This window comes from Sminthopsis crassicaudata, chromosome X (genome assembly GCF_048593235.1).
Source record: "Sminthopsis crassicaudata isolate SCR6 chromosome X, ASM4859323v1, whole genome shotgun sequence".
In the NCBI taxonomy this organism is placed as follows: Eukaryota; Metazoa; Chordata; class Mammalia; order Dasyuromorphia; family Dasyuridae; genus Sminthopsis; species Sminthopsis crassicaudata.
The window spans coordinates 70,506,075-70,533,087 of record NC_133623.1 but is presented as its reverse complement, the minus strand read 5'-3'; the positions used below and the strand labels follow the sequence as shown (position 1 = coordinate 70,533,087).

General features: G+C 39.9%; 1 protein-coding gene across 3 annotated transcripts in view; it reads right to left on the bottom strand.

The window, feature by feature from the left end:
- Positions 1 to 5,282: 5,282 nt before the first annotated feature.
- The window catches only part of TBC1D8B (TBC1 domain family member 8B), a 110,221-nt gene continuing 88,490 nt past the window's right edge, over positions 5,283 to 27,013 (bottom strand). For 2 of the 3 annotated variants that reach the window (XR_012484280.1, XM_074278595.1), the window contains exons 14-21: positions 24,665 to 24,763; positions 22,989 to 23,057; positions 22,580 to 22,820; positions 20,594 to 20,659; positions 17,923 to 18,006; positions 16,752 to 16,808; positions 11,175 to 11,272; positions 5,283 to 6,951 (exon numbers count right to left, since the gene is read on the bottom strand). Coding sequence is in view for 2 of the 3 variants with exons in the window: in XM_074278595.1 (XP_074134696.1) it covers positions 6,559 to 6,951; positions 11,175 to 11,272; positions 16,752 to 16,808; positions 17,923 to 18,006; positions 20,594 to 20,659; positions 22,580 to 22,820; positions 22,989 to 23,057; positions 24,665 to 24,763 (1,107 nt within the window). In the remaining variant the exon portion in view is untranslated. The remainder of the gene's footprint in view (positions 6,952 to 11,174; positions 11,273 to 16,751; positions 16,809 to 17,922; positions 18,007 to 20,593; positions 20,660 to 22,579; positions 22,821 to 22,988; positions 23,058 to 24,664; positions 24,764 to 27,013) is intronic. The other variant, XM_074278594.1, reaches the window with a different exon arrangement.

Below are 27,013 nucleotides of genomic sequence, written 5' to 3'. Positions count from 1 at the left end.
AACCCACAATAGGATGGGATGAAACAATTTTCCAGTCCAAGATAACTCAGAGGATTGGTAGGAAAGGTCTGTCACACTGAGGTAAAAGCAGAGTACAGCCTAGTGCAAGCTGCGTCAGTTCAGACAGGACCCAAACAGACTTGCAGCAAGTATCGGGCATGAGTGAATCAGTGGTGGCAAGCAGAGTTTCCAGAGATTTCAGCCACAGATGATAAGGGGGTAAGATAACTGGGTGGAAAGAAATTATAGAGATCCCTTGGATCTGGCACTGGTTTGGATTGTCCATATGTGGATCCAATTGCATCCTGAATTATGGTCCTAGGGTACATAGGATATAGAGGGAAGAGTACTAGCACACCAGAATCTGTGGCCACAGAGGAGTGGGGACCCTAGTTGCATTTCCAGAGAGGAAGAGTGTGTGTAGTCATTCACAGACCAGAAGAACAGTGACCACACTACTAACTTGGAAGAACTTAAAACTTAACAAACTCTCAGTTCAGAAAACAGTTGCACAAAAGCCTGAAGTCTGGGATAGTGCCCCATCCTCCCTGAGAACACAGTCCAACTTTAACAAAGTTAGATGACAAGAAAAATGAGCTAACAACAACAACAAAAGAAACTGAACATAACAAGTAACGATGGTGATGAGGAAGTTCAAGATACAGAACACAGAAGACAATGTGAAAACAGTCACAAGCAAAGATTCAAAGAAAAAAAAATATGAAGTCCAACAAGAATTTCTGAAAAAGTTCAAAAAGAATTTTAAAAACCAGATAAGAGAGGTAGAAAAAAATTGGGAAAAGAAATAGGTATGATCTAAGAGAATCATGAAAAGAGTCAACAGCTTGGTAAAGAAGGTACAAAAAATACCAAAGAAAATAACATCTTAAAAAACAAAATAGCCAAACAGTAAAAAGAGGCAGAAAAATCCACTGAAAAGAACTCCTTAAAAAAGCAGAACTGATCAAATAAAAAAGGAGATCCAAAGATCATTGAAGAAAATAATTCCTTAAGCATTAGAATTGGGCAAGTGGAAGTTAATGATTTTTGAGAAATCAAGAAACAATCAAACAAAATGAAAAGAATGGGAAAAAATAGAAATATGAACTATCTCACAGCAAAACCATTGACATGGAAAAGAGATCCAGGAAAGATAAGACTAACTAAAAGCCATGATAAAGAGTCTAGACATCACCTTTCAAGAAATTATCAAGGAAAACTGCTCTGATATTCTAGAACCTGAAAATAAAATAGAAATTTAAAAAATTTACCAATCATCTCTTCTAAGAGACTCCAAAATAAAAGCTCCCAGGAATATGACAACCAAATTCCAGAGTTCATTACAAGCAACCAAAAAGAAACAATTCAAATATCATGGAGCCACAGTCAGGACAACACAAGATTTAGCAGCTTTGACATTAAAGGCTCAGAGGGCTTTCAGGTCAAAGAGAAAATATTGCAGGCAGCCAGAAAGAATGAATTTAAAAATCATGGAGCCAAAGTCAGGGTCATAGGGCAGAGGATCTGGGATAACAAGAATTATCTACTCAGCAAAAGTGAGTATAATTCTTCATGAGAAAAAAAATGGACATACAATAAGATAGATTTTCAAGCATTCCTGATCAAAAGACCAGAGCTGAATAGAAAAAATGATTTTCAAATATGAGACAAACATAAAAAGGTAAACGGGAAAGAGAAACCATAAGGGATTCCATAAGGTTAAACTGTTTATATCCTTACACAGGAAGATGATACTTGTAACTCCAAAAACTTTGTCATTATTAGGACAGTTAAAAGGAATATACATAAAACAGGATGGAGAGAATTGTTAATCATAACTGTGAAAAGAATTTTACAGAATTTTTTTCTGATAAAGGCCTCGTTTCTCAAATATATAGAGAACTGAGTCAAATTGACACAAATAAGAGCCATTCCCCAATTGACAAAAGTAAAAGGAGATGAACAGGCAAATTTTACTTCAGCTTTGAAGTAATCAAAGCTATCTGTAATTATACAAAAAAAAAAAAAAAAAAAAAAAACAAAAACAAAAACCCCACTCTAACTCACCACTGAAGAGAGAAATGCAAATTAACACAACTCTGAGCAAATACCCCACACCTTTCAGATTGGCTAATGACAGAAAGGGCAAAGATGTGGGAAAATTGAGACACTAATGCATTGCCTGCAGAGTTGTGAACTGATTCAACCATTCTACAAACAATTTGAAAGGTCAACCAAACTTTAAAAAACAACAACAAATCAACATGAAATAAAGATTTATGATTTCACAAAGAATTCTCTTTATAGTCTGCTGCTTGCATCAAAATGTTCTGGTTTTGATGTTTGAGTTCAATAAAGAAATAAATGGCGTAATTTTCTTTTTTAAAAGAACTCTATGGAAGAATGGCAACAAGGATTGAAAGAACAAGGAAAAAGAAAAGAAAGCAATTGGGAATCTAACAGGGTACCTTAGATTGCCTCTTAGATAATTGCAAAATAGGGGATCAAATTGTGTAGCACACAATTTGAGATAACAGAATGTTATTGTACCATAAGAATGATGAAGGAGACAATTTCAGAGAATCCTGCGTAGTATGAACTGAAGTTCAGCTCAGAGTAAAGAACAGAAGATGAAGCAGAAATAGGAAGGCAATTTACATGATGAAAGCAACATTATGAAGAAACATAACTTTAAAAGACTTTAGAACTCCAACCAATGAAATGACAAATCGTGATTCCAGAGGACCAAAAATGAGACCCCAAAATTTTGGATTTAAAATGCAGAATGACACATATATTTGTGGGAAGGAGGATACCCTAATTTGTCCATGCCTCCTGTTCCAAAGTTTGTAGAAAGATAGAGGAAAATGCTGGTAGAGAGCATAGTAACATGGCACCACTAGGATGCCTTGCTGAACTTGCCACCCCAGAGGTAGGGCTAGAGAAATATTTCAGAAACCCCCCCAATATTCAAGGAATATGATTATTTGAGGAAGAAACAACATGCTCTGAGTGAAGAAAGAGTTCCATACCATGGAGCTTTGGGACTCAGGTTAAAGTTTTGTATTTAGGTTTAAAAAATAAAAAGCAGTCACAAGAGGATGAGAAGTACCAAGATTTATGTTTTGGGGCTTCTACTAAGTGCATTGTTTTGTTTGACTCTACTCATTTGTTAGGTTTTTTTTTTTCCTCTAGATTTTTAATTGGGAGAGATTTTGGAAAACTGACGGGAAAAAAGAGGGTCATTGAAACATTTAAAATGAACAGAAGGAAATTCAGAAGGAAGCACAAACTAGCTGGATAGTTCGGAAAATAATCTGAAGAATTAATCTTATACTTAAATAAGAATGTGAATCCTTGAGGGTAGGGACCTTGTTTTTATCTTTCTTTGTTTAGCACTGGGCTTTTCAAATAATTGAGTCTTGTTGACTTCAAATTGCTACATATTGTCTTTTGAAGAAAGTGACCGATTCACCTTTCTTTCTCTCTCTCCGGATGAAGCCCTGATAAAAATAATGTTAATCTCCGCCCCCCCAAACAACATGAATGTTGATCCTATGATCATGGATTTTGAGCTGAAAGGAGCCTTGAAGGCCATCTAGTTCAAGTCACCCATTTAGAGGAGGAAACTGAGACCCAGGTAGGGGAAATGACTCATTTAATATTACCCAAAACATCAGAGGGGAGATTCGAACTCGACTCCTCTAAGTCCAGATCCAAAGCTCTTTTCACCGAAATTAAAGATTATAAAATGTGTATGGATTATATATTATGTGTATGCATACCCAATAACCACAGTGGACAACAATTTTTCTGTTTTTAAATCACCTGAGAGTCAATACACATGAAGTCTAATAAAGACAGCTAACGACATTTTAAATAACATATTTAATAAGGTTTTCTGCATAAGTTTAGCTGTAATGTTCTAAGCTTCCCCTATTGTACTTTGTTCAACATATTTCTCATACAAACTCCAAAAATATGCTATGTGCCCTTTAAACTTGCATTTATAATCTCTTCCCTCCTGGAATGTCTTCAAGTATTCAATTCCAAAAGAATCCTAGACTAAAAGATAATCCAAAACAATCTTTTTCATAAGGCTTATCATTACAACAAGTCTAAATAGATGCTCTTTTTAAACACTGGATCCTTTTTTTTTTGTTTTGTTTTGTTTTGTTTTTGCAAAGACAATTGACAAAAAAATTCAATGAAGATATATACAGTAAGGCCTGCTACATCACAGATATCTACAACACCGTGTGCATCCGACAAGGTCAATTTAACACTCATTGTTGCAATCTTGGGGAAGGATTCCGAAGGCCGAGGATCTCTTTTAACGAACTGTACTTCTGCAAGAAGGCAAAGCCGATTTACCCCGATCGTTTGTCTCTAGGCTGCAACTGCTTTGGTAAACCAGTGCTGATTGTGTTTGAAAGGTGGTTATCACAGGGAGTGTTTTTTCCAAATCAAACTAAGGGGATTTTCAATAGGCTAGCTACTTATTCTAGAGTCCAACAACAAATAGATCTGAATGCTACCTATTCAGAAGTTGAACCTTCCTGAACAGGAGATATTTTACTATTAAAAAACATTCTAGATTTCTGGCCCCATGTACCAAGAGTTAACTTGAGCCACACCAGTACCCTAATTAGGTGCTACATGGCCTAGTGGACAAAGCGCTGGGGCGGGAGTCAGGAAGACCTGGAATCTGAGTGTCTGTTGCTATGGGGGCATATCTCCGAGTCTCAATCTTGTCGTGTAAAAAAATGGAGATAATATCTGCATCATTAATCTCCTAAGGATTTTTCCTGAGGCCTAATTGAAAAATCTACACAAAGCATTTGGCATACCTTAAAACATTATAAAGTTATTAATAGTAGTGTTTTTCTTTTTGCCCTTTAAATGTGTGAAATAGCGAAGACGGATGGTCTTCGAAGAGATTATTATTCTAATGATTAATTACAAAAGAATGAGTCTGTTCAGAGCTGGGAAGCAGGGAAGATAGGAAGAGCACAGCTTTGATCTTGCAGATTTCAAAGGGTTTTCCTTCTCCAAACTCAAAGCTGCATAATCTGAGACTGTCTAAGTTCATCTGGTAAGAGTCCAGTGTTTGAAGTGGATGCTGGTAAATTTTTTTTAAATACAAATTGGCTATTTTATATGGATTCATTTTGTGGAACTTTTTTCTTCTTTATTATAAGGGATGGTTCCAAGTGAGGGAAGAGGGCATTCATCAGGCAATGTAAGGGATGTAAAAAAAAAAAAAAAGGTAGAAAACACAATTTGTGGGGGAGAAGGAAATTCTTCATCTTTATTAGCAGCAATCCTAGAATCTCAGAGCTCAAAGGCCCCATAGAGATCATTTGGTCCAATTCTTTTATTGTATGGAAGAAAAAAGATGTCACATAACTAATGTGATGGGTCTTAGCCCAGAACAGATGTAGAATATACAGATGTGGAATATTCCATGTCCCCTCAGATACATCTGGCGATAATTTCTGTTAGCTTATATACACAAAAGCAGGAGAATAACTCTTACGAGCTCCCCTTTGTAATCAGCAAAGTGCAAACTCCTCTAAGAGGCTGGACTCCCAGATGTTTCCTGAGACAGTCTCTTCAGCCCTTACATAAAAACAAATAAACAAACAAACAAACAAACAAAAAAACTAGTGTCTTCCTCCTCTCCATTCCATGCTAATGGGAAATTAATGCTGGGCTTCAAGACCTGAAACAGACTGTGAGGGAAGGGGGATGGGATAGGTATTCTACCTGTTATCTTACTGGTCTAGGGAACTCCCAAGCAAGGAAAGTCCCTTCACCAATATTAAGGGATTAAGTGACTTGCCCAGGGTCACATAGCTAGCATGAGTCAGAGGAAGACTTCTGGCTCGTAGGTCAATTCTTTGTCCATTGTGCCACACTGCCATAGAGGAGAAGGATGCAGGAAGGGAGATGGCTTCTGTACCTGGAAGTCCCTCCAGAGCCATTCATCAGAATATTGGAGAACTAAAAAAAAAGAACTCATTATGTCACGAAGTTAAGACTTGGACACACAGCCTCCAAATGGCAATATTTGGACAATTAAGGCTCAAAGGGCTCTATTCTCTTAAAGCACTTTATCATCTACACAAGACTGAGGCACATATACAGAACTCAAAACAAGGGCCTGTCAATTTGACAAAGCAGCAATACTAGTATGCAAACAACAGTAAACATGAACATTCCAACACTATTTCATAGGTAACTCCTAGTGTTTTTTTTAAACTGAGTGGTTTGGTGGTGCCCTCTAGGGGTGATATGAACAAGATTTCTTAAGATAGTGCAGATGAAGTAAAATGTTATATAAAAAGTGCTTGTTATTATGAATTTGAAAAGTTAAGACTATTAGAAAGAAGAATGCAATTGTGCTTTGGGGTACCTTAGTTTCCTTCAAACAGATCTGTGCCACATAAAGCTAAATCCCTGAGGTTTGCTCCCAGGGATCACAGGGAATGAGGTGGATGGCCCCTGATAAACTTCGGGCAATCCTTGGTAAAAAATGGATTCCATGCTGGTACATTACACCCTGGTTCTGGAACTCAGCTGGGAGGCTTTTACTTCTGCTAACTTGGCTTGGACATCTATGGGGTTTTCAAAAAACCTAACTATGACAGGCTCATTTAATAACGATGCAAGGATCTGCTCGAAAGCAAAAGACCACTGGTATTCTTCTTGTGGCGAGGCTTCCTTTGCTGCCCCGGCGATCTGAGAGGTGCTGCCAGGGTCCTCTGTGGCGGTGAGGTCACTGGTGTTCTCTGTGTCAGGGGGCACTGTGCCCTGAAGCTTCCTCCCCACTTCTTCCATCCTGAGCAAGAGGTTGGTCACAACCGCGATGGCCTGGTATAACTCTTCTTCTTCAGGATGCCCATGGAACAAGTTATAAAAGGTCTTCGAGAGCTGAATAAATTGTACCTAGGAGACACAAAATAGACATGCCAATAGAATATCCCATCCTTATTCGGGGAAGTACATTTATGAGAACTGAACTTTGTAGAACATGGAGTTCTACCCAAATAGAATTGCTGAGTAGAGCTCTCTCACCATCACAGCGAGCTTGGGGACAAATAACAGTAACATGAACACTGTTTACAGGCAGGCAGGCAGTCTTGGATTACTTGCAACAATCAATCCTGGTTTTGGAGAACTGGTGGTGAAACCTGTTTCTCTACTCTCAGTTGGGAGGTAAAAGAACACAAAAGGGGACTGTGGCATCCACTGTCAGATACGCTTATTTAGTTGGTCAGTTTTAACTGCTTTTCTTCCTTATAAAGGGGCCCTTCAATTGGGAGGGGGAGAAATGATTATGGTGTCAAAAACCAGTTGTCAATAAAACTTGAGTCACAAATCAGAACATTTCAGAGAAGCCTGTCTCTACTAAAAGGTAGAAATTTATGTCTCCCATATATTTTCCTCTTACTCCTCTGAGGATGGTTGTCAGCTGGTGCTTCACATTTAGGAAATATCAACTGTCGGCACCACTCTGAGACACTAAGGCTACAAAGACAAAAATAAAACAGGCCCCACCCACAAGAAGTGAATATTCCAGAGTAGGAGTGGGGGGAGAAGTCCAATCAATATGCATCAATGAAATCCCCTACTACATACCAGGTACTTTGTGAAACTCCATGGAAATCATGCCTTAGCAACAGGACAAAAGTCTTTCTCTAACTTCCCAAATGCCCAGCACAAACATGCTGTGATTAACCAGCCCGTTGGAAAGGAAAAATGACGACGAATTTGTCGAGTAGAGTGAAGACTGCTTTTTAAGAAATTTCATCAATTTAGCAATAAAAAAAATTTACCTCAAAATACTCACAACAGTAACTTATCAGCTAATAACACTCCAACTTTTTCCTGAGCCTTCTGAATATAAATTTGAATAGATATATATACAACTCTGCATAGTTTCACTGGGTGTGTTCTGCTCTTTTCAGGCCACAATATTTTTGTACAGACGTTTCCAGATGTCTCTACCCTCTGTGCATTTGTTATTGTTCATGGCGATATAGTCTCCATAACAGTGACATGCCAGAGTTGGCTTGGCCTTTCCCCAGCGGCGGGGCATTGGGCTTCCTTCCAGTTTCTCCCTATTCCATACAGCTATAAATACCTTTGCACAAAGAAGCATCCTTTTTATGAAGATTGTGGGTGGAGTGTAATAAAGCTGAGACATTAGGAAGCATTAAGAAAGGAGATGAGCTATAGGCATTTTTCTATCATGTGTGAATGTTAACTAATGATTCCAGTGACAGAGAATTCCTGCCCAAGTTTATTTGTCAAAAGGCAACTCATAAAAGCACCCTAACTCTGGGTTTAAAAAAAAAAAGGTAACTTCTTACTTGAGAGTTCCCACTCATCTCATTCTGGTGTTTCCCATTCTGAAAGTGGCAATGATTACAGAATGCAACAGAGATACTGGAGGCAAAGGCAAGAAGGGGGAAAAAACTCACTTTGAAAGGGAACAGAGAATGGAACCATGACAACAACATGAGAGCATGATAGCTTCCTGGTTAGAAAGATTGGGTTGGTAAGAATTATATTAGTCTGCCCTAAACTGAGACAGAATTCTGCTCTGGTTATGAGCAGAACCAGAAGAACGAGTTATTCGAACATAATACCACTAAGAAAAAAAAATCAAAAGTTCTGAATTTAATAAAAATCAAAAGACTTAAGAACTTTGATCAAGGCAATGACCAATTATGATTCGGGGAGACCCAATGATGAGGCAGGCTAGACTTTCCCAGATAAAAAGATAATGGACTTAGGGTAGAGAATGAGACACACTTTTGGGCCATGGTCAGTGCTAATTATGCATGTTTGTTACAAGGATTGTGTTTTTCTCTTTTGATTTGAGGGGATGAAGGAGGTGCTAGTAATAATATTGCCAAAAAAGGAGATCACTGAGGCATCTTAAAAATGAACAGAAAAGAGAAGAAAGTTTGGGGGGAAACGCAAACAAAAAAGCAAGTTCTATGTGATAGATTCATGGCTTCATGTATAATCTTCTTTTTCTGTTCCACTTTGCATATGGAAAATTTGTGGGCTTTTTCATGTTTATTAAATTCAGAACTTTGAAAATTTTTTTTTAAAGAATGCATATGTCTAGAGTCTTGCAAATCTACTCAAATGGGATTTAAACTACAAAGAGAGGAGGAGGAAGAAGACTGTTTGCATCCACCCACTAAGCCAAAAATACGGAAGAGTATCAATGCTTGCGTCCTCAAGAGCCACAGCTCCTAAGGACCTCAGAAATCAGGTCGTGGGTGATGTCACATGGAAGCCGACAGAGTTATGATCAATGGAAATGGCACAATAGAAGATGCATTGCCATCTGCTTCACTGCTGCACAGTAAGGGGCTTTGGGTCTTGCCACTTGCACCACAGCTGCTACTTCCCTTGTATGATGACTCCTCCAATTAGGCTGTGAGCTCCTTGGGATCAGAGACTGTTTTGCATTTCTATTTGGGGCCTCAGGACTTGGCACTGAAATCACTGCTTTTTTCATTGGTTCATTTATGCAAGGTAGAATGAAGAAAAGTTGGTGAGACATCCAGAAGTTTAGAAGAAAAATCCAAGAAAGGAGCAAGTAATTAAAATCTAGGACCAGATTGCCTTTAGACAAAGGCCTAAAGTACAGGCGACAAACAAGAGGAACTCAAGGGACCTAAACCAAAGAGGCAAATCTGACTTCAGAGGTATTGTGGAGACTTGGTGAGATTAAAAACCAGGACTGGACTATAGCTCGGGGAAAGTATGCCTAATACAAAAAGTAGAGTTGGGAAAAGGCCAGTAGAATTGTGGGTACTAAATACTTATATGAAATTGCTCGGTACCTTTTCTGCTATTTAGAAACCTGTTTAGGGCACAGAGAAGTTAGGTGATTTGACCAGGGCCACACTGTCAAGAAGGTCAGAGACAGGAATCCAGCCAGGAAGATCTGGTTTAAATCCCATCTCCTATACCACATGGTCTTTTATACATGCATATCAATCAATAAACATTTCTTAAGTGCTTACTATGTGCCAGGCACTGTGCTAAGTGCTGGGAATAAAAAGGAAGGCAAAAACAGTCTCTGATTTCAAAGAGCTCATATCCTAATAGAAAAGATCAATGCTATTAACTATATATACACCCATATCTATGTTTACATACATATATACACTTAATAAGTTTTACTGATGCTTTTTATTTTAACATTAATTATTTGCTGATATTATCTCCTGCCCCGGGAGGAGGGATGGAGGTTGCAAAAATGCAAATTTAGGGTCAATATAAAGAAAACCCTCTTAACAATTAGCACCACTCAAAAAAGGACTATTAGGAAGCAGGAGATTTCCCCTCACTGGAGGGCTTCTACAAAAGCTCGCCATGTTTGTTATAGAAGGAATTGCCTTTCAGGAGTGGATGGCCGCTGAAGACGTCCAATTCTGACATCGTGTGACTCTGGGCCATCAGATTCCTTTCAAAACATAGTTGAGGCTTCCAATCATCTGATCTGCAGGAAAGAACTCAAAATTTGATGACCCTCCTTATTTTGGTGAAAGTCAATCTCTGCTGACGTAGGGCTGCCACATTTTAGTTTAGTTTGGAGAAAATGGGACTACTACTCATGTATATGAAGGGGAGTGGAGGGCTCGCAATTATATGCAGCTTGACAGTCATCATAATAAAACCAGAATAAAACACATGAGCCTGACAGTGAAAGCAGGAGAAGGCAGAGGGACATCTGAGTATAGGTTATCCTAAGAGCTAACACATTACCACTATTTTACCATTTTGTGGCCATGATAAAACACTGAAAAAGGCCATCCGAAAGTTAATATGACCAACCTGTAATTGAGTAATACTCAGAAAGGCAGCAACCAATTACGAATGGTGCCTTAGAGATACACCAAAGATCTATGAATTAGTCTTATCAACAGTTCAAATTTGCTCAACCAATCATCTTCAAGAAAACTCCATTTCTAGACACAGCTGAGTGTCTAGTGACAAAATCATTGGCAGAACTCATCCGCTCCCACTCCTCCAGCCTCATTCGGTGCTTGTGGAAATATAACACACAGCATGTTAGAAGTTTATAACTCAGGCTAACACACACGTCCATACTCAGAAGAAAATAAGGGTTTTGAAGCTACCTGATTCATTCTGGGTAGATCCTTAATGTTTTCTTCTTTTTTGAGAAGCTCATCTTGCCACTGCTTTAGATACTCCTGAATATCGACTTTCCCCTTGCCTGAATGAGAACAGAAACAACTTCATTATGAACAATCTACCACTACACATATACCCAAGTAAGAAGATGAACTGCTGTTGCTACTACAACAATCTGAAATCGGCTGTTGCTGAACTGGGTCATTTTTGTTAGTGTTGGAATTTGAAAAATATACCATCATTATCTTCAACAAAATCACGAATAAAAAAGCTTAATCAAAATAGGGCCAAAAGTTCCAATGGTCTGGTGATGAAGAGAGCCATCTAGCTGCAACCAGAGAGAGGACTGTGGAGACCGAGTATGGATCACAACGTAGTATTTTTATTATTTTTTTTTTGTTATTTACTTGCATTTTGTTGTCTTTCTCTTTTTGATCTGATTTTTTTTGGTGCAGCATGATAATTGTGGAAGTATGGATAGAAGATTTGCACATGTTTAACTATTGGATTACTTGCTGCCTAGGGGAGGGGGTGAAGGGAAGGAAAGGAGAAAAACATTTAGAATACAAGGTTTTGCAGGGTTGAATGTTGAAAACTATCTATGCATGTGTTTTGAAAATAAAAAAGCTCTAATATAAAAAAACCAAAATAGGGCCAAAGATCCGTGGCACTTTACTAGAGACCTTGCTTCAAGTCAATACTGGTTTACTAAGTAACTCACTTTGTATCTGTTCAACTTGTTCTAAAGTTAACAAATATTTAGACTCTATTTCTCCATCTTGTCTACTAGGACTTGAGTAAAATTGCCCAAATGATCAAATAGTGTGCTGAAATTAAGATACGCTATTATCTACAGCATTCTCCTGATCTGCCTGGCTAGAAATTTTATCAAAGAAAAAAAAATTTATTCTTGATGAGCTCAATCCTGGCTCAGAGGAAATACTACTTTGATTTCAGAGAGTTGGCAAAGTTTCCTAATATTCAGTTACAGAGCTTGACCTGGGTTTGAAGTCAAGTTCATGGATAGTTTGCAGAATTTCCCTTTTTAAGAATTGGGATGAGAGCCCCATCTTTGAGGAAACCACAAAGATGAGCAATACTAGTTTGGTAATCCTATCTTTGTGGTCCTTTAGCACTTAAGAGGGTAATTTTTCTAGGCCAGGGGGTCTGACTCAATGACAATTGGTAGATACTCTCCGATTCCCTCAACTCTTTCCACCTTGCAGATCGCTCTGTTTGACGAGAGGGGCTGGAGGCAGAAGAGCAGTTGAATAGCTCTGCTTTTTCTCCAATGCCCATCATCCCCTCCACTTCAAGCAATGGACCTCTTTCTTCCTTGTTTTTCCTTCTGTGAGGGGAGACTTGCCAACAACGGTCCAATCTTGGTAAAATGCACATTTAGTAAGCTGGCTTCAGGATGTTCCTGATCAAGTGGAATGGAAAGGCCCAGTGTTTCAGTTGAGAACCTATGTGGTTAAACTGTGGTTGATTCCAGTTTACTACCCATTTAGTAGATAAATGTCATTTGACTGGCTTCTGAGACAGAATTGAGCATGCATTAAAAAGGTATTAACCAGTCAAAAAAAGTCTTCCTTTTCCTGTCTATCTTCATTCTAGTATGGAGGCAAGGATTTTACGTTGTAAGCCTTTTCTTCCCAATATTTATCTCCTTTCCTGCCTCAGGTGGAAAGAATATTGAATGCCACATGGACTAGAAACAACTCTGTGAGCTTCAAAGGGTCAGAAGAGGGAGCTATGGGAAGGACAGCAACAAAAATCCATTCTAGAGTTTTCAGCTAGTCAAACCTAGTAAGCAAAACTCCAAGCAGCTTACAAGAGTCAGTCAGACTTGGATATTGTCATATATTATTGGATATTGGATATAGTCAGCTAGGATATTGTTTTCTAGATTGATTTTGTTGACTGTGTCACATTTGGAAATAAACTTGGTGAGGCAAATGCTTTGTAGCAAACGTTTTAAGTTTGGGCCTATTCTAGCTGGGGACAATATAGGCGAGAGGGTGCTCCCCCTACTTAGGGAGGGAGATGTTTTATACTTCTGTTTTTTGCCCTATCTTCTTGTTAAATATCTCTTTGCAAAAGCCAATTTCTATTAATTGCTTAAATGACACTGGGTCACTAATCACTGGGATCAAGCAATGATCTAGGAGAAACTAAATGTAAGTGATCATTGATATTAGGGAAAATATACTGAAATGGGGGTTCAAGATAATAGCATTGGAAGAACCCCATTAATCTTAAGAGGGTTTCCCTAGAAACCTGAGGAGGAGGTAGCCAGGAATCTTGCTCTGACGGAACTGACGTAAGTGGGAATGAAAGTTGTGATAAGGCCCTCTAAAGCTTTTAAAAGCTATTCATCTCTCCCAGAATATAATGAAGCCAAAATCCCCAGGAAATAGGTCCGTTTTGGCCAACCTTGACATGGTTTAAAAACTTTAGCTTATTCTGGGCTCTCTTCTCTTCTTCCTAATAGGTCTAGCCATTCTTCTGTATTCTTTTTTAGTCATAGCTTCTTCCATTGTTCACCTGTGCCTTTTGAATCTAAGATTTTAAGAGAAGTCCCTGTGATGTGACTTCAGTCAAGTATCATGTTTTTCACATCCTATCTTTCGGGTTTGGACAGCCAGTTTTATTTGGTTGAGCCTCTATTCCTCTGGGCCTCTTCCCTCGGCAGACTCTATCCAAAAGGATCTTGGGAATCTTTTCTCCAAGTTTTAAAAAAATCTCCTTATTCTTAGCTATTAAGTTCTTAGATTTCCCTCATTTTGTTAAAGTCGATAAACAATTATTAAGCATCTACAATGTGCAAGGAATTCTGGTAGGTGACATAGATATCAAGATAAAAATAGCCTGCCCTCAGGGAGCTTATATTCTCCTGTAAGATGAGATATTCTGAAATAAGCACATGATGGGACCATGGTACATGAACGCAATGGAAGACCACCACACAATACAAAATGACAAGTATGACTATTGTAGAGAAAAGAGAACTCATTTGAAGTAAAAGGAGTAAAGGGAGCAGAACCAGATAAAGAAAACAAAGATGACAAACAACATGAATAAAAAGATAAGTCACCTGAGTAACTAAAACACCAATCATGATACTAAAAAACAGATAATGAAATATATCTTCTTCCTCTCAGCAGAGGCGGAGGAGTACTAGGGCAGAGTGTTGTACACTACTGAAGCATCAAACGTGCAGCCCACAAGTCACAACTCTGTATGGATTACTTATATAACTGGAAATATTTAACAAAATAAATAAAAAAGATAATAAAGCATAAATAGCGCTACATTTTAAAACCAAGTCAATAGGCCATTTGTAGGGATCTTTATGTACAGATTAATAGCCCTGGTGTCTATTTGAGTAGAACATCCCTGAGCTAAAGCAGCAGATGAGTTCACTATATCAGGTGTTTTCCCTAAATATTTTTCTTCTTTACAAGGGAAGTTTCAATCCTGTGGGAGGGTGGGGGAAGCCATTCTCACAAATGTCTGTGGTGTAAAAACAAGCAGTAATCAGACTGCAAGGGATTGAGAAATGAGTAGGAAGAGAACCAGTGAAGACAAGGAGTGTTAAGAGATTTTACTAGAAGTTTGGTTGTAAAAGGTAAGAACATCATAGGAGAAATATTATTTAACTGCTTTTCCTAGGTAGATATAGCTAAGCAAACATGGCTACTTAGAAAGGTAGTTTGGGGGTAGGATGGGATGGAAGAATCGGCATCCTTTTCTACCCACCTGGTTCTTTCCTCTATCACCACTCTCCATGTCAGCATGCTCTTGTGACCCTGGGTACCCATTTTTTCCACTTCATGAGGCTCTTCTCTAGACTTGGACCAGCAAAGGCCTAACACCCCCAAGGCTTGAAGGAAGTTAGAGTGGGAAACCTGATCCAGGAGGAGCATGAGTAGTCTTACTCCCCCATGTGCGCGTACTCTGTGAGGGCCAAATGTAGATTCTCCCAACACCGGTATCTGTAGACCGCCCCAGGATGTAGTTCTTCTTGCTGTCCTTAGGGAGGTCTGTCCCACAAGAGAAAGGGCCTGTACCCATGGGAAAGGCACTTTTTGGACACATCGTGTTAAACAGAAGAGCCCAAAGTATTGGCTGTCCTATTCTTCCTTCCCATTTCATCCCCTCCAGCCTCAGTCATTCTGCTCTAGCTACATTTGACATCGATTTAAGTCTAATTTTGGCCATTTCTCAATCAAGTTCCATTTGCCCAAGCCTAGGTATGGTTCTGGGTGGGAATCTGATGGAAGAGGACCTGAGCATAAGGAGCTTGTATTTGATCTAGAAGCAATGGAGAATCATTTGAGCAGAGACTGACATGTAAAGAGCTACATTTAAGGAAGGTTCTTTTGGAAACTGTGGATGGGATGGAAGGGAGATCCAAGAGGCTAGAAATGGGGAGATCAGTGGGGAGAGAATTATAATAGTTCTGGTGACATGAGAGCCAAAGGGAGATATTGCTCGCATCTGGCTACATAAAAGGGATGGTCAAGGCCGGGGCCCAAACTTGGGTAACTAGGAAGTGGTAGCGTCTCCAGGGGAAATAAGGCAGTCAATGAAAGCAGGTTTAGTGCGGGAAGCTCTTCAGTTCCATTTTGCTCATACTGAGCTTAAGATGCTGATGAGACAACATCCAGGAGGAAATACGCAAAAATTAGTTGATTAGATAAAGCTGGAGTTTAGAAGATTAAAGCTTAAAAGCTAAGAATTTGCAAGAGAGGATTGGAAAATTCTGAACCTATATGAGCTGCTCAGGTCACCAAGGGAGAGTGGAGACCAAAAAGCAAAGAACTCTAGACAAAGCTTGAGGAGGGCAAGAGGTGATGATAAGGCAGCAAAGGGGACTATAAGGAGCACACAGGGAGGAGAAGACAAAAGTATCTAAGAATGGAGCAGCTAGATGACACAGTGGATAGAGCCCCAGATCTGGAGTCAGGAGGACCTGAGTTCAAATCTAGCCTATACTTAAAACTTACTAGCTGTGTGACCTTAGGCAAGTCACTTAATCACAAAGGCCACGCCAACAGTATTGGCAACAACAGTATTTGCCATAGAGAAGAAGTTTGTTATTTTTTAAAAGGCACTTGGTTCAGCAGCTTCAAGCATGGCCACCCACTGGCCTAAGTATAAGAGCCAGCCCATGAGGAGTCAATCCATCCTCAAGCTTTTGCCCACTAGACCAGCATGCCTACGTAATACAGAGGCAAGGAAGCTACGTGCAGCTGAATCAATAGCGTATCCTTCAGTTTTTTCTTTTCATGTTGTGGTTACATAAACCTTTTTTTGGTTAACTGTTAGTTTCATTCGAATTCTGAGCATAAAGCACTAAACTGGCTGATCAGCCTCCTCCCTGATCAATCTCTTTCCACTGCATCAGAGAAATCTTGCCGAAGATAACAAAGCGGGACCACAGTCCCCACGTTGACAAGTACCAGCTGCGTCGGAACAGGGGGCACTGCTAACTTGTTGCTGGGACTTTTGGACACAGCCCGGAAATGAAGAACTCCCAATGGCTCGTTTGTTACCTTTCTCTGGGCTGTCTTTCGCTGATCCTACTTCCTGTCCGTGGGCAGATAAGGAAACTAGAGGAAGAGAACACATGACATCCTTCAAACTCCTTGGTTTAAACAAATCTTTTTGGAAAATAAACCCACAGCTTTGTCAGATGCAAAGCAATAGCCAAGTTTGACTGAAATATCCTGACGCTGTGACAGAAGAACCATGCAAGAGCTCTGGTGTCCTACAGTAATGTCACTGGTTCATAGAGCCTACCACCCTTTCTTACTGAGTTTCGGGGAAAAAGCAAAAAGGTCCTAGCGTGGGGTTAATTAAAAAGCAAACCAAAAGGCCAAGACTTTAAAGGGGCTACTGCATAGCTAATCCAAACTCATCTACCATTTTTTTTTCCCCGATCAGACTGGTGATCTCATTGGTATAGGGAGCTGCTGGGGGGGGGGGGGGAATTCCCTCTGTCAACGCAATTGGACACCTGCTCTTCGAGGGTTTCCTGGGGAGCTGAGAGATGAGGTGAATTTCCCAGGGTTACAGAGCCAGGATGTGGCTGAGAATGGCCCAGGTTTCCATCCATTCTACCATGCAGCCTTTTCAACCAATAAAAATAAAAATTCAGATTCACAATGACTTGTCTCAGACACACAAAGATGAGATGGTGAGCTTCTTGAGGGCAGGGAGACTGTTTTTGACTTTTCAGTGCCTGGTACACAGTAGGCACTTTGTTCACTAACTGATCCATGATCATCCCATGTACTAGTTATAGTATTCTAAAGTTGAAAAAGGCAATGGATACATTTTTTTAAATACAATTTTTTCAATGAACAAAAATTTGTCTTCTCTCTGCCCCCCATACCCCACCCCAATCTTGGTCACTGAAAAAGAAAGAGCTAAACCCTTGTAACAAATATGTTTAGTCAGGCAAAAAAAAAATGACAAATACATTTTTACAAACTTTCACATCAATGAAGGCTGAAAAAAAAAGGATTTTCTGCCTAATCAATCAGATAAGAAGTTTACGGGACTAAACTTTGTATTTCAGCAATCAGTCAAAGATTTAGTGACTACCCAGATGCCTAACCCCGAGTTGTATATGAAGGGAAGGCCCCCAACAATGAAGGTGAGAAGGCCCCCAAGCCTGATTGCTCTCCATTAGCGAGACCAAACTCTGGAATGCCCATTTACCATGTAACTGGCTGAAACGAAGAAGTTCTTCCTCGGAAAGGTGATCTCCTTTTGAAGGGCTCACAGACTCCACCTCAGTAAAAGCTGGAAAGAAACAACCCAAGTCATATGGGATCCGTGGGGACAAGATGAATCAGAAGGTCAGGAGTATGGGATGAGATAGCTAGTGTTCTATACCTCTGGGCAAATAAAAGTTCCTAGCTCTAGAACTATAAGAAAGGACCTCTGAGGTCAGTTGGCCCAGCCTTCTCCTTTAATAGAGGAGGAAACAGGTTTAGGGAGGGGAAATCACAGAAGATTCTTTGTGGATCTAGAACGGAAAATGTCCTCATAGGCTGACCAATTCAACATCCTCCTTTTGCAGAGGAGGAAAATGGGGCTAAGGGAGAGGAAATCACCCATAGGATCCTAGCTAAATCTGTAGCTAGAAGGGACCTCATAGGGATGTAGTTTAACCTCCTCCCTTTTACATAGGAGAATTCTGAGGTCCAGAGAGGTGAAATCATTTGTCCATGTTTTCTCACAGAATCCCTGATTTAGAGCGAGGGGGGACTTTGTGAAGTCATCTGGTTCAGCCTTCCCCTTTACAGGTGAAGTAACTGAAGCTCACAGCAGAGCAGATCACTTGCTAGTGATTTGAGAGTCACTAGCACTACCATTTCTCTGCAGAGCTAGTTCGTGTTAAAAGGAAAAGAGATACTGTGAGGAAATGTGGAAATATCCCCAAACCAGTAGGAACCAGGCTACATTCAGTCCCACCGAAGCCCAGAGCAAAGCAGGGACTGTCTTTGCAAGTGTCCATGAAGTACGTGACAAATGCAGTGTTTCAATAGAAGTCTCTGAAAACACTATCCTAGACCGAGACACTCACAAAGTCTCCCTCAGTAACTAAACTGATAAACACCACATTGGTCTAATGTTGGAGAAAAAATTATCAGCTCGCATGGCGGAAAGAGAATTATCTCTAGAGTCAAAGGTGGTTCAGTCATTTTCAGTCATATTTGACTCGTGACCCCATTTGGGGTTTTCTTGGCAGAGCTACTGAAGTGATTGGTCATTTCCTTCTCCAGCTCATTTTACAGATGAAGAAACTGAGGCAAACAGGGTGAAGTGCCTTGCCCAGGGTCACACAGCTAGGAAGTATCATTTGAACTAAGAAAGATGAATCTTCCTGACTCCAGGCCTGGCGAACTCCATCCATCACAGAGCCACCTAATTGCCCAGAGTCAGAGGACCTAGGTGACCTTGATTAAGTACCTTCCCTTCCCTGGACCTTAGTTCCCTTTCCTGTAATCACTTCTGGGATGGCCTCTGGGATCACTTCTAGCTCTAGAGCCAGGATCCTCTGGGCGATCTTGTCCTTGTCCCATCCCCTTGCCAGCTTTTGCTTTTCCCTTGTCTGTAAAATGCATTGGTTCCATTAGATGGCCTCCAAGATCCCTTCCTGCTCTCCATCAACGACTATTCTGAAATAAAGCCGGGTAAAACAAGCCCCTGGAAGTGACAATGAATGCTGAATGAGGGTATTCAGACAGTGTGTTTATGCAGCAGGTCTTTTTATTTAAAAAGAAAAGATTGGGAAGGATAATCATAGCACTGATGCTAGAGCTGAGAAAACTAATTATACAGGTCAAAGCTATTCCGAAGTGCTTTGTCAGGAGGCTGGAGTTTCTAGGGAACACCATTTTCCATCCCTCCTCTGAAAGACCATCGCTGCTGCTTGCTAAAGCCCCATGGCATATAGGGAGCTTTTTTTCTCTGGCATTTATTCAGGTGCTTTCTAAAAGCACCTAAAATGGTACAAAATGCTTCACACAATGCTGGTCAGAAATCCAGCGTGCCAAATGGATGCTATCTTCTATTCCAATTAAATTTAAATGCAATTCGGCATTGGAACTAAAATGACTAAAATGGCTTGTTTTTGTTTTTGCTTTTGAATGTTGGTTTGAGTAGCAGAGTAGAAAAGGCATTAGACCCAAATTCATATCCTGGCTCTACTGCTTGCTGGTTGTGTGACCTTGGACTAGGTCATTTAACTTTTCCAAGACTCACTTGGCTCTACTGTAAAATGGGGACAATAACCAAACCTTCCTCCCACTGCTGTGGGGAAGATCTATTCAGCAGAATTTACAAAACTGACAATATCAGCAAAACAATGATTATATCCATTTTAATATATATGTGGCTATATAAATATCAGCTATTACTATTCAGCAGAATTCAAAATATTGACGATATCAGCAAAATAGTGTTAATATCAATTTTAAGACAGGAGCTGGAAATAGCCTTTGTATATTCGACTGCTCATTCTAAGAATTCCTGTTCAAATTGAATTTTTCCTGTAAGGATCGAGAGAGAACGTAGCCTTAGAGGCAGGGGTCCAAATCCACCATGTGACATCTTAGCTGTCTGATCTTGGGCAAATACTTCCTTTGGCCTCTGTCTCCTCCCCCCCCCACCCTGAAATGAGGGCCTTGGATTAGAAGATCTCAAATATTCTCCTGGCTCTGCATCTAAGGCCCTATTATCTCCATGTCCCAGGCAATCCTCTCCAAGATTCCAAGTCACTGGTTGGTGTAAAGCATTTCCATTGAAGAGCGATCCCTCCTGCCCAAATTGTGAAAAAGGAATCAACCCAACTTTACAGCACTTGACATCATCCAAGTCTTACCTGGTGGAATATGCAGCTTGAAGAGCAGCTTAAGCTTCTCAGTAAAACTTCCATGATACAGGATATCTGTCAAATTTTTTAAAATTCAAAAGGAGAGTAATTAAAAAGGCCTGACATATTCATTTCAATGGCACGTACTTCCAGAAAACAATTCACCAATGCTAGTAGCCCAGAAAGTTAATTAGGCTTCAACTATTAGCCAGCAGCCATAATTTAGAAGCCTCCTGTCATTTAAGCTAAAAGACAAACTCTGTGAGACTTCTTGGATGCTCTTAGCTTCCCTCCCCAAACTTATTTTTGTTTGAGCAAGGCCTTATACCTCGTTAAAAAGGAGAACTGCCTTTTGGGAGCCTGTCTGGTCCCTGGCAGAGAGCTACCACAGCAGGGCAGCACAGTAAGGTCCCAGATGAGTCAGTTGCCAGTGCAACCACTTTCTGCTTTTCTCCCTACTTGTCTGGTTTATATAGTCTCCAAACAGGTCACTGACCTGCAATAGTGCATCTCACTATGGAAATATGGCAAGGGCCTCTTCCTCCCATAACCATACAATACAGAATCAGCATAAAAACCAATCACAATGCCAGAGGACTCGAGGTGAAATTTCCTGTCCACCTCCTGATAGAGAGCTAAAGGACTCAGGAGTGCAGAATGAGACAAAATATTACGAGTCAACATAAAAAGTCATTTCAATCAATTATTCAGGGTAATAGGTTTTGTTTTTCTTATGTTCTCCATGGAAGAAAGGGGGAAAGAATGTGGATCGTGCTGGATCAAAATAAATAAAATATATATTTTTAAAAAGAAGTTCATTAAAAAAACACCTCATGGTTTAGTGGATTGCAGCTATATTAAGAAGAAAAGCTATCAACCAGTGTGTGTTTGTGTGTGTGTGTGTGTGTGTGTGTGTGTGTGTAAAAATCTTTGCTTCAAAAGATAAACATCTAGCACAAATATATATGTGTGGTGTATATACATAAATGTTATACACATACACACACACAAGAGTCATCAAAAGGTCAAAGAGCTTTCAGAAGAAGAAATTAAAATGACCAATCACCATATGAAAAAATGCTAATAACATGAAATAAATGAAAACAACTCTTGAGATCTCACCTCACATCCATCAAATTGATAATTATAAAAGATGGAATGATAAAATTCCATAGGAACATGCTCCAAGTACAGATAAAGGCAGAAATATCCATACAAAAGTTTGACTGAAAAAGCTCTGGGGGTTGTAGTAATCAGCAAGCTCAATGTGAGTAAGTGGTACGAGGCGGAGTTTCTGGGCCCAGAGGTCTTCAGTTAAGGAAGGATGCAATTTAATATGGGGAAGAAGAGATTCGGAAAAGACATAAAGAGCTGTCTCCAAGTATGTGAAAGGTTGTCGTGTGAAAGACTGATTAGATTTGTTTTTCTCTTTGGCCCTAGAATGAAGAACCAGTAGTGGATGAATGCTAGAAGAGGCAGATTTCAGTTCAATTTAAGGAAAAACTTTCTTATACCCTCAAAATACAATGGGCTGCCTCAAGAGAAAGTGAGTTGCCCATCAGGAAGTCTTCAAGTAGAGGCTGCATAACCACTTATTGGGATTTTTGCTTTGGGCAGGAGTTGGACTATGTGATTACCATCTGAGGCAGCACCTTCAAATTCTAGATGACTCTTCCAACCCTGGGATTTTATGGTCTCTAAATGTGGCTCTGAGAATCCAGAAAAAAAATAGTCAAGAGACACTAAAAAGGGAAGGAAAAATGGGATGATATGTGTAAAGCACTTTGCAAACCTTAGGGAGCTAGAGACATGCTAACTATGATGATTATGGTTCCTGTTACCACCACCACCACCACCACCACCATCATCATCATCATCATCATCATCATCATCATCATCATCATCATCATCATCATCACTTGTATCCAGGCTATCTTACAAGTCTAGGATTTCTTTAATCTTTTCCTTGAAAGGACAACTCTGATGTTCTCTTACCAAATGCACAGGAGAATTCTTTGAAGTTGATAAGGCTGTCAGAGTTTTCATCCAGCAGTCTGAAGGTCCAGAGTGCCAAGCAGTCCCGGTTGACAGAATAAGCCCAAGGGCTCAAGAGATGATATAGTATCCGGAACTGCTGGCAGTCGATCTGATACTGCTCCAAGTATGGCAAGCTGGGGTCGTGGTGCCTCAGAGCAGTGCTGGTCAAATTCCAATAACAAGATAAAAAGTGCTCCCTCTGTCAAGACAATGAAAGGTATCAAAAGCAGAAAACATGGCAAACGAACTCAATCTTATCAAAAGGAGCAGATTGTGAAAATATTTCATTAAAACAGAAGCAGCCTGTGATACTAATCAAATTCACCTAAGAGAGCATTATTGTTTTCAATTAAAGAGCTAACATTACCTTAAAGATGTCATAAAGTTCTTCTAATTCATGAAGGCCGAATTTGACATCCTGTGATACAACCCGGACCTTAAAAGAGATGGAGGCAGATGAATGACAAAGGAGACCAGTGGTGCTGATTACTAACAACATGTACTTCTCTCTTACAAACGGGGCCACAAAGTTATCAAGGAGGCCTGCCATCAAACACTTCAGAGGCCACAGGAGATATGGTCTGGAAAACAGAACCTTCCAGCAAACAGTTTAGAAATGGTATAGTTGTATTCTACATCATGAAGGCTAGACCAAATGAGAGCATAACCAAAGGGGCACAAAGCTAATAGAGTCCCTGAATTATTTATCTGCATGTTGCGCCTGGGACCTGGGGAAATGCGGCCTAATATCTCGAGGGACGTGGTCTCAAAGCAAGTAAATCTTGCAATATTATAAACTGACTCTATCTTCAGAACATTTTTCCTTGGTTATAAATTATTAAATGGAGAATGAAGGGTACATTCAAAAATACTTGACAATAAAGCCCCTTCTCATTGGTATGGCAAAATGAACAGAGACCTGGACTGGGAGTTAGGAACATCTGGCTTTCAGATTCTTCCCTGGCCAAGTCAACCTCTCTGAGCCTCAGTTTTCCCACTGGTAAAAATGGGGATATGTCAATACCTGTAGAGCTATCTCAAGATTTGATTTGAGGCCCAAAGGCAAACATAGATGGGAAGTATTTTATTAACTTTAAAGCACTATATAGAGTTTAGCATCACTAAGAAGAATTAATATTTTTGGTATGGATTTATTAACTAGTGATTTTTTTAAAAGAAAAAAATCTGATTACTATCTTTTGTTTTTATATCATCTATATTTCCAACGTGTCTCTCCTTCCACCTCCTCCTAGACAATCATCTCTACTGATAAGAATAAAAAAGAGGAAAAGAAGTTTAGCAAAACTAACCAACATCCTAAAAAAGTCTGACATCATATGCAATATTTACTGATCCTCTGAAAACAAAAGCGGAGCCACCATTGCCATGCCCTCACTCGCCCATTTCCACAGCTCTTCTTCGGATACAAGCTTGATCATTCTAATGTCAAAGCATTTTTGGGGGTGCTTATTGTATGGTTGTTTTTTAAAGAATAGGTCTCCCTAAGCTGGTCCAGGCTGAAGGTGTAATGGAGGATCATGGGCCCCATCTTACTACTGATTGGCAAAAGAAGTTTGACTTAGGCCATTTCCAACTTGCCATGGACACCTGGTCCTGCATCCCGGGACTCACCATATTGTTGCCAGACCAGACATTTGATTGACTTATCCACTTCAGCCTTGCATGTTCCACCTTGCCCGGCTCACAATATTCAGTTCTGGCACAATAGCATTTCTGTCAGCATGACTAAGTCAGGGTCTCGCTGAAGAGCCCACTATACAAATGCCAATCCTGAATGCTTACATTCTTCCCCGAGTTATAGCTGTGCTGGCCAGATCACACACAAAGGGTTGCTAATGACTTGCGCTATAGCCAGAAGGGGACAAATAGATCATTTCCTCTAAAAGTTTCTAAAGCAGTCCCTGAAGTCCCAATAAGTCTCTGGGCTCCTTTTCATCTCTCCTCCCACGGAATGACTGTCTTCAAAAGATGCCCAAAGAGAAAGAACTACATTGTGTGGCTTCATTTCCTCCACCCACTTACCACATTCTGCTTTGTGGTTTCCTCAAGCACCTGAATCACATACAGCCGACTTCTCCTCCGCATGCTATACACATCCTCGTAGTGAATATCACCGTATTTCTATAGGAAGAATGACAGCATTTCTATGGGCAGCTTTTTCACAAAGGATTCAATATCGAGATAAATGGCTTTGAAATCCTTTGGTCAACTCCTGCAGAAGTTTCAACTTCCCCAGCCAAGTTCCAGTTTTCTCTCCAGAGTATGGCCTAACTAGGAATTCTGCTACCCAGAGCAAGTGACAGGGAAAGAGGAGTTAAAAGCTGCAGTGTTAAGGTATGAGCTCTCTTGTTTAGGGTCGAGGTGGATTGGAGAAAGAAGTTAAGGAGGTGGGAGATCAGAGCATCTAAAGGAGCCATTTATTAAATATATTGGAAAGGAGGGAAAATGACTTGAGGGTCATAGATGGCAGCAAGATGGATCTGGGGAGACTAGAATGAGCTTTAAAGGTGAGGTGGCTATAAAGTAATGGATCTGCAAAGGACATGCTACTGAGTGCTTCTTCCTGGTCCCATGTGTCCGGGTGGGAGAGAAAGAGCAGTCGGCTTTGAGAATAGTGCCAAGAAATTTGCTAAGACTGGGAAAAAGCCAGGCTTTAATGAGTACCAATAGATGACAGGAATCGGAGAAGAAGTGATTTAGGATCACAGATTTGGAGCTGGAAGGAAGCTCAGAAGTAGATTCTCAAGCCCAAGGCCTCATTTTACTGATAAGATCACTGAAGCTAAGAAGTGGGAATGAATTCATGTTTTCCTGAGTCCAAGCCAGATCTGGTGAGAGATTCAGAGCTGAAAGGACCCCTTATGGGGTACCCCCTCAGATCCCCTCACATTTTATAGAGGAGGTCAAATGGGCAGCTCGATGTCACATAGGTGGTAAGTGACAGAGCCATGGTTTACACTAGGTTCCGATGCCTCAGTGAAGGGGAAGGACATACTTGAGTAGGGCTTCTCCTTTTTTTGATGTGTCCTGGCCCCCTTTGGCAGTAGTTGATGAAACTTACAGATGGACTCCCTCAGAACAATGTTTTTAAAAGCATTAAATAAACTACATAGGATTAGAAAGCAAAATAATAATTTTTTTTAATTATCCAGTGCAAAGTTACTTATTTGATTTTCCAAAGGTCTTGCCTGATTGATGTAAAAAAAACCCACTTTATCATTTTATCTTTGTCATGCACCAAGAAAGACTTCAGAGCATTGGGGATTACTTGAAATGTAATTCAACTCAGTTAAATATATCCAGTATTATTATTAATTAAACACCTGCTTTTTGTAAGGCACTGCATTAGATGCCAGAAATATAGGATTTAGTAAAGGGGTTCATTTTTCTGTTATTTGATGAAGCCTAAGTGTTCCTTCTCAGAAAATTATTAAAAGCATAAAATAAGTCATGAGTACAAAGAAAATGTTACATTTTCAAATCTGGCCTCAGACACTTAGCTGTGTGATCCTGGGCAAGTCACTTAACCCCAACTGCCTCAGCAAAAAGAAAAGAAAAGAAAAGAAAATGTTATATTAAAATACAGATATCAAAGTATTTTTTAAACCAAGTTTACAAACTCCTGATATCCATGATGTAGAGTCTTGACTCTTTTAGGGCAGAGACTATCTCATTTTGCCATTTGTACTTTAAATGAAAGCAAAATAATTCTACTGGAAAAGTTATTAAAACACTTTTTGAAAAACATGAATTAATGGGCCGTAGGTTAAGAACCCCTTATATGCTGTAGAAAGAGAGGGAAGGGCTAAATTTAGCTTTATCACTTATATGGGAGTTCTGTGCAACTGCTCCCAGGCATATGATATATGCCCAGGACCTATGACCAAGTGAAAGGGGTGTATATACTCCATTACATGGGAGTTCTTCCCAAGAGAGGGCACTGTGGATGTTGGCGTTTAGTGAGGGGAGGGTGAGGGAAAAGCCTGGCAAACAGACCTGGAAGGCAGGCAGTGCTGGGAAGGGGGGAGGCATGTGTAAAGCAGGCTCCTGGGATAGTACCACGTGGGGACCCATCTCTGGCTTCTCGTTACTTACTTCCTGTTCTGCTTCATATAATTATTGATGAGACGTCCATTTATTACTCATCTAAAATTAAGTGCAACGATATTTATGAAATGCATGGAGTCTCTTAGAAGAAAGGTATAATTTATTACCTTCTTTTACAGTAACTTCATATGGTTTAAATGCATTAACTTAATTGACTTTATACAGAAAGAAATAGACAAATAAGTTCACATTAAAGAAAGGGGAACACAGCCAGAGGGGTTATGTGGTCTGCTGACAGCTTGTAAAGATCATTTTTCAAAATAA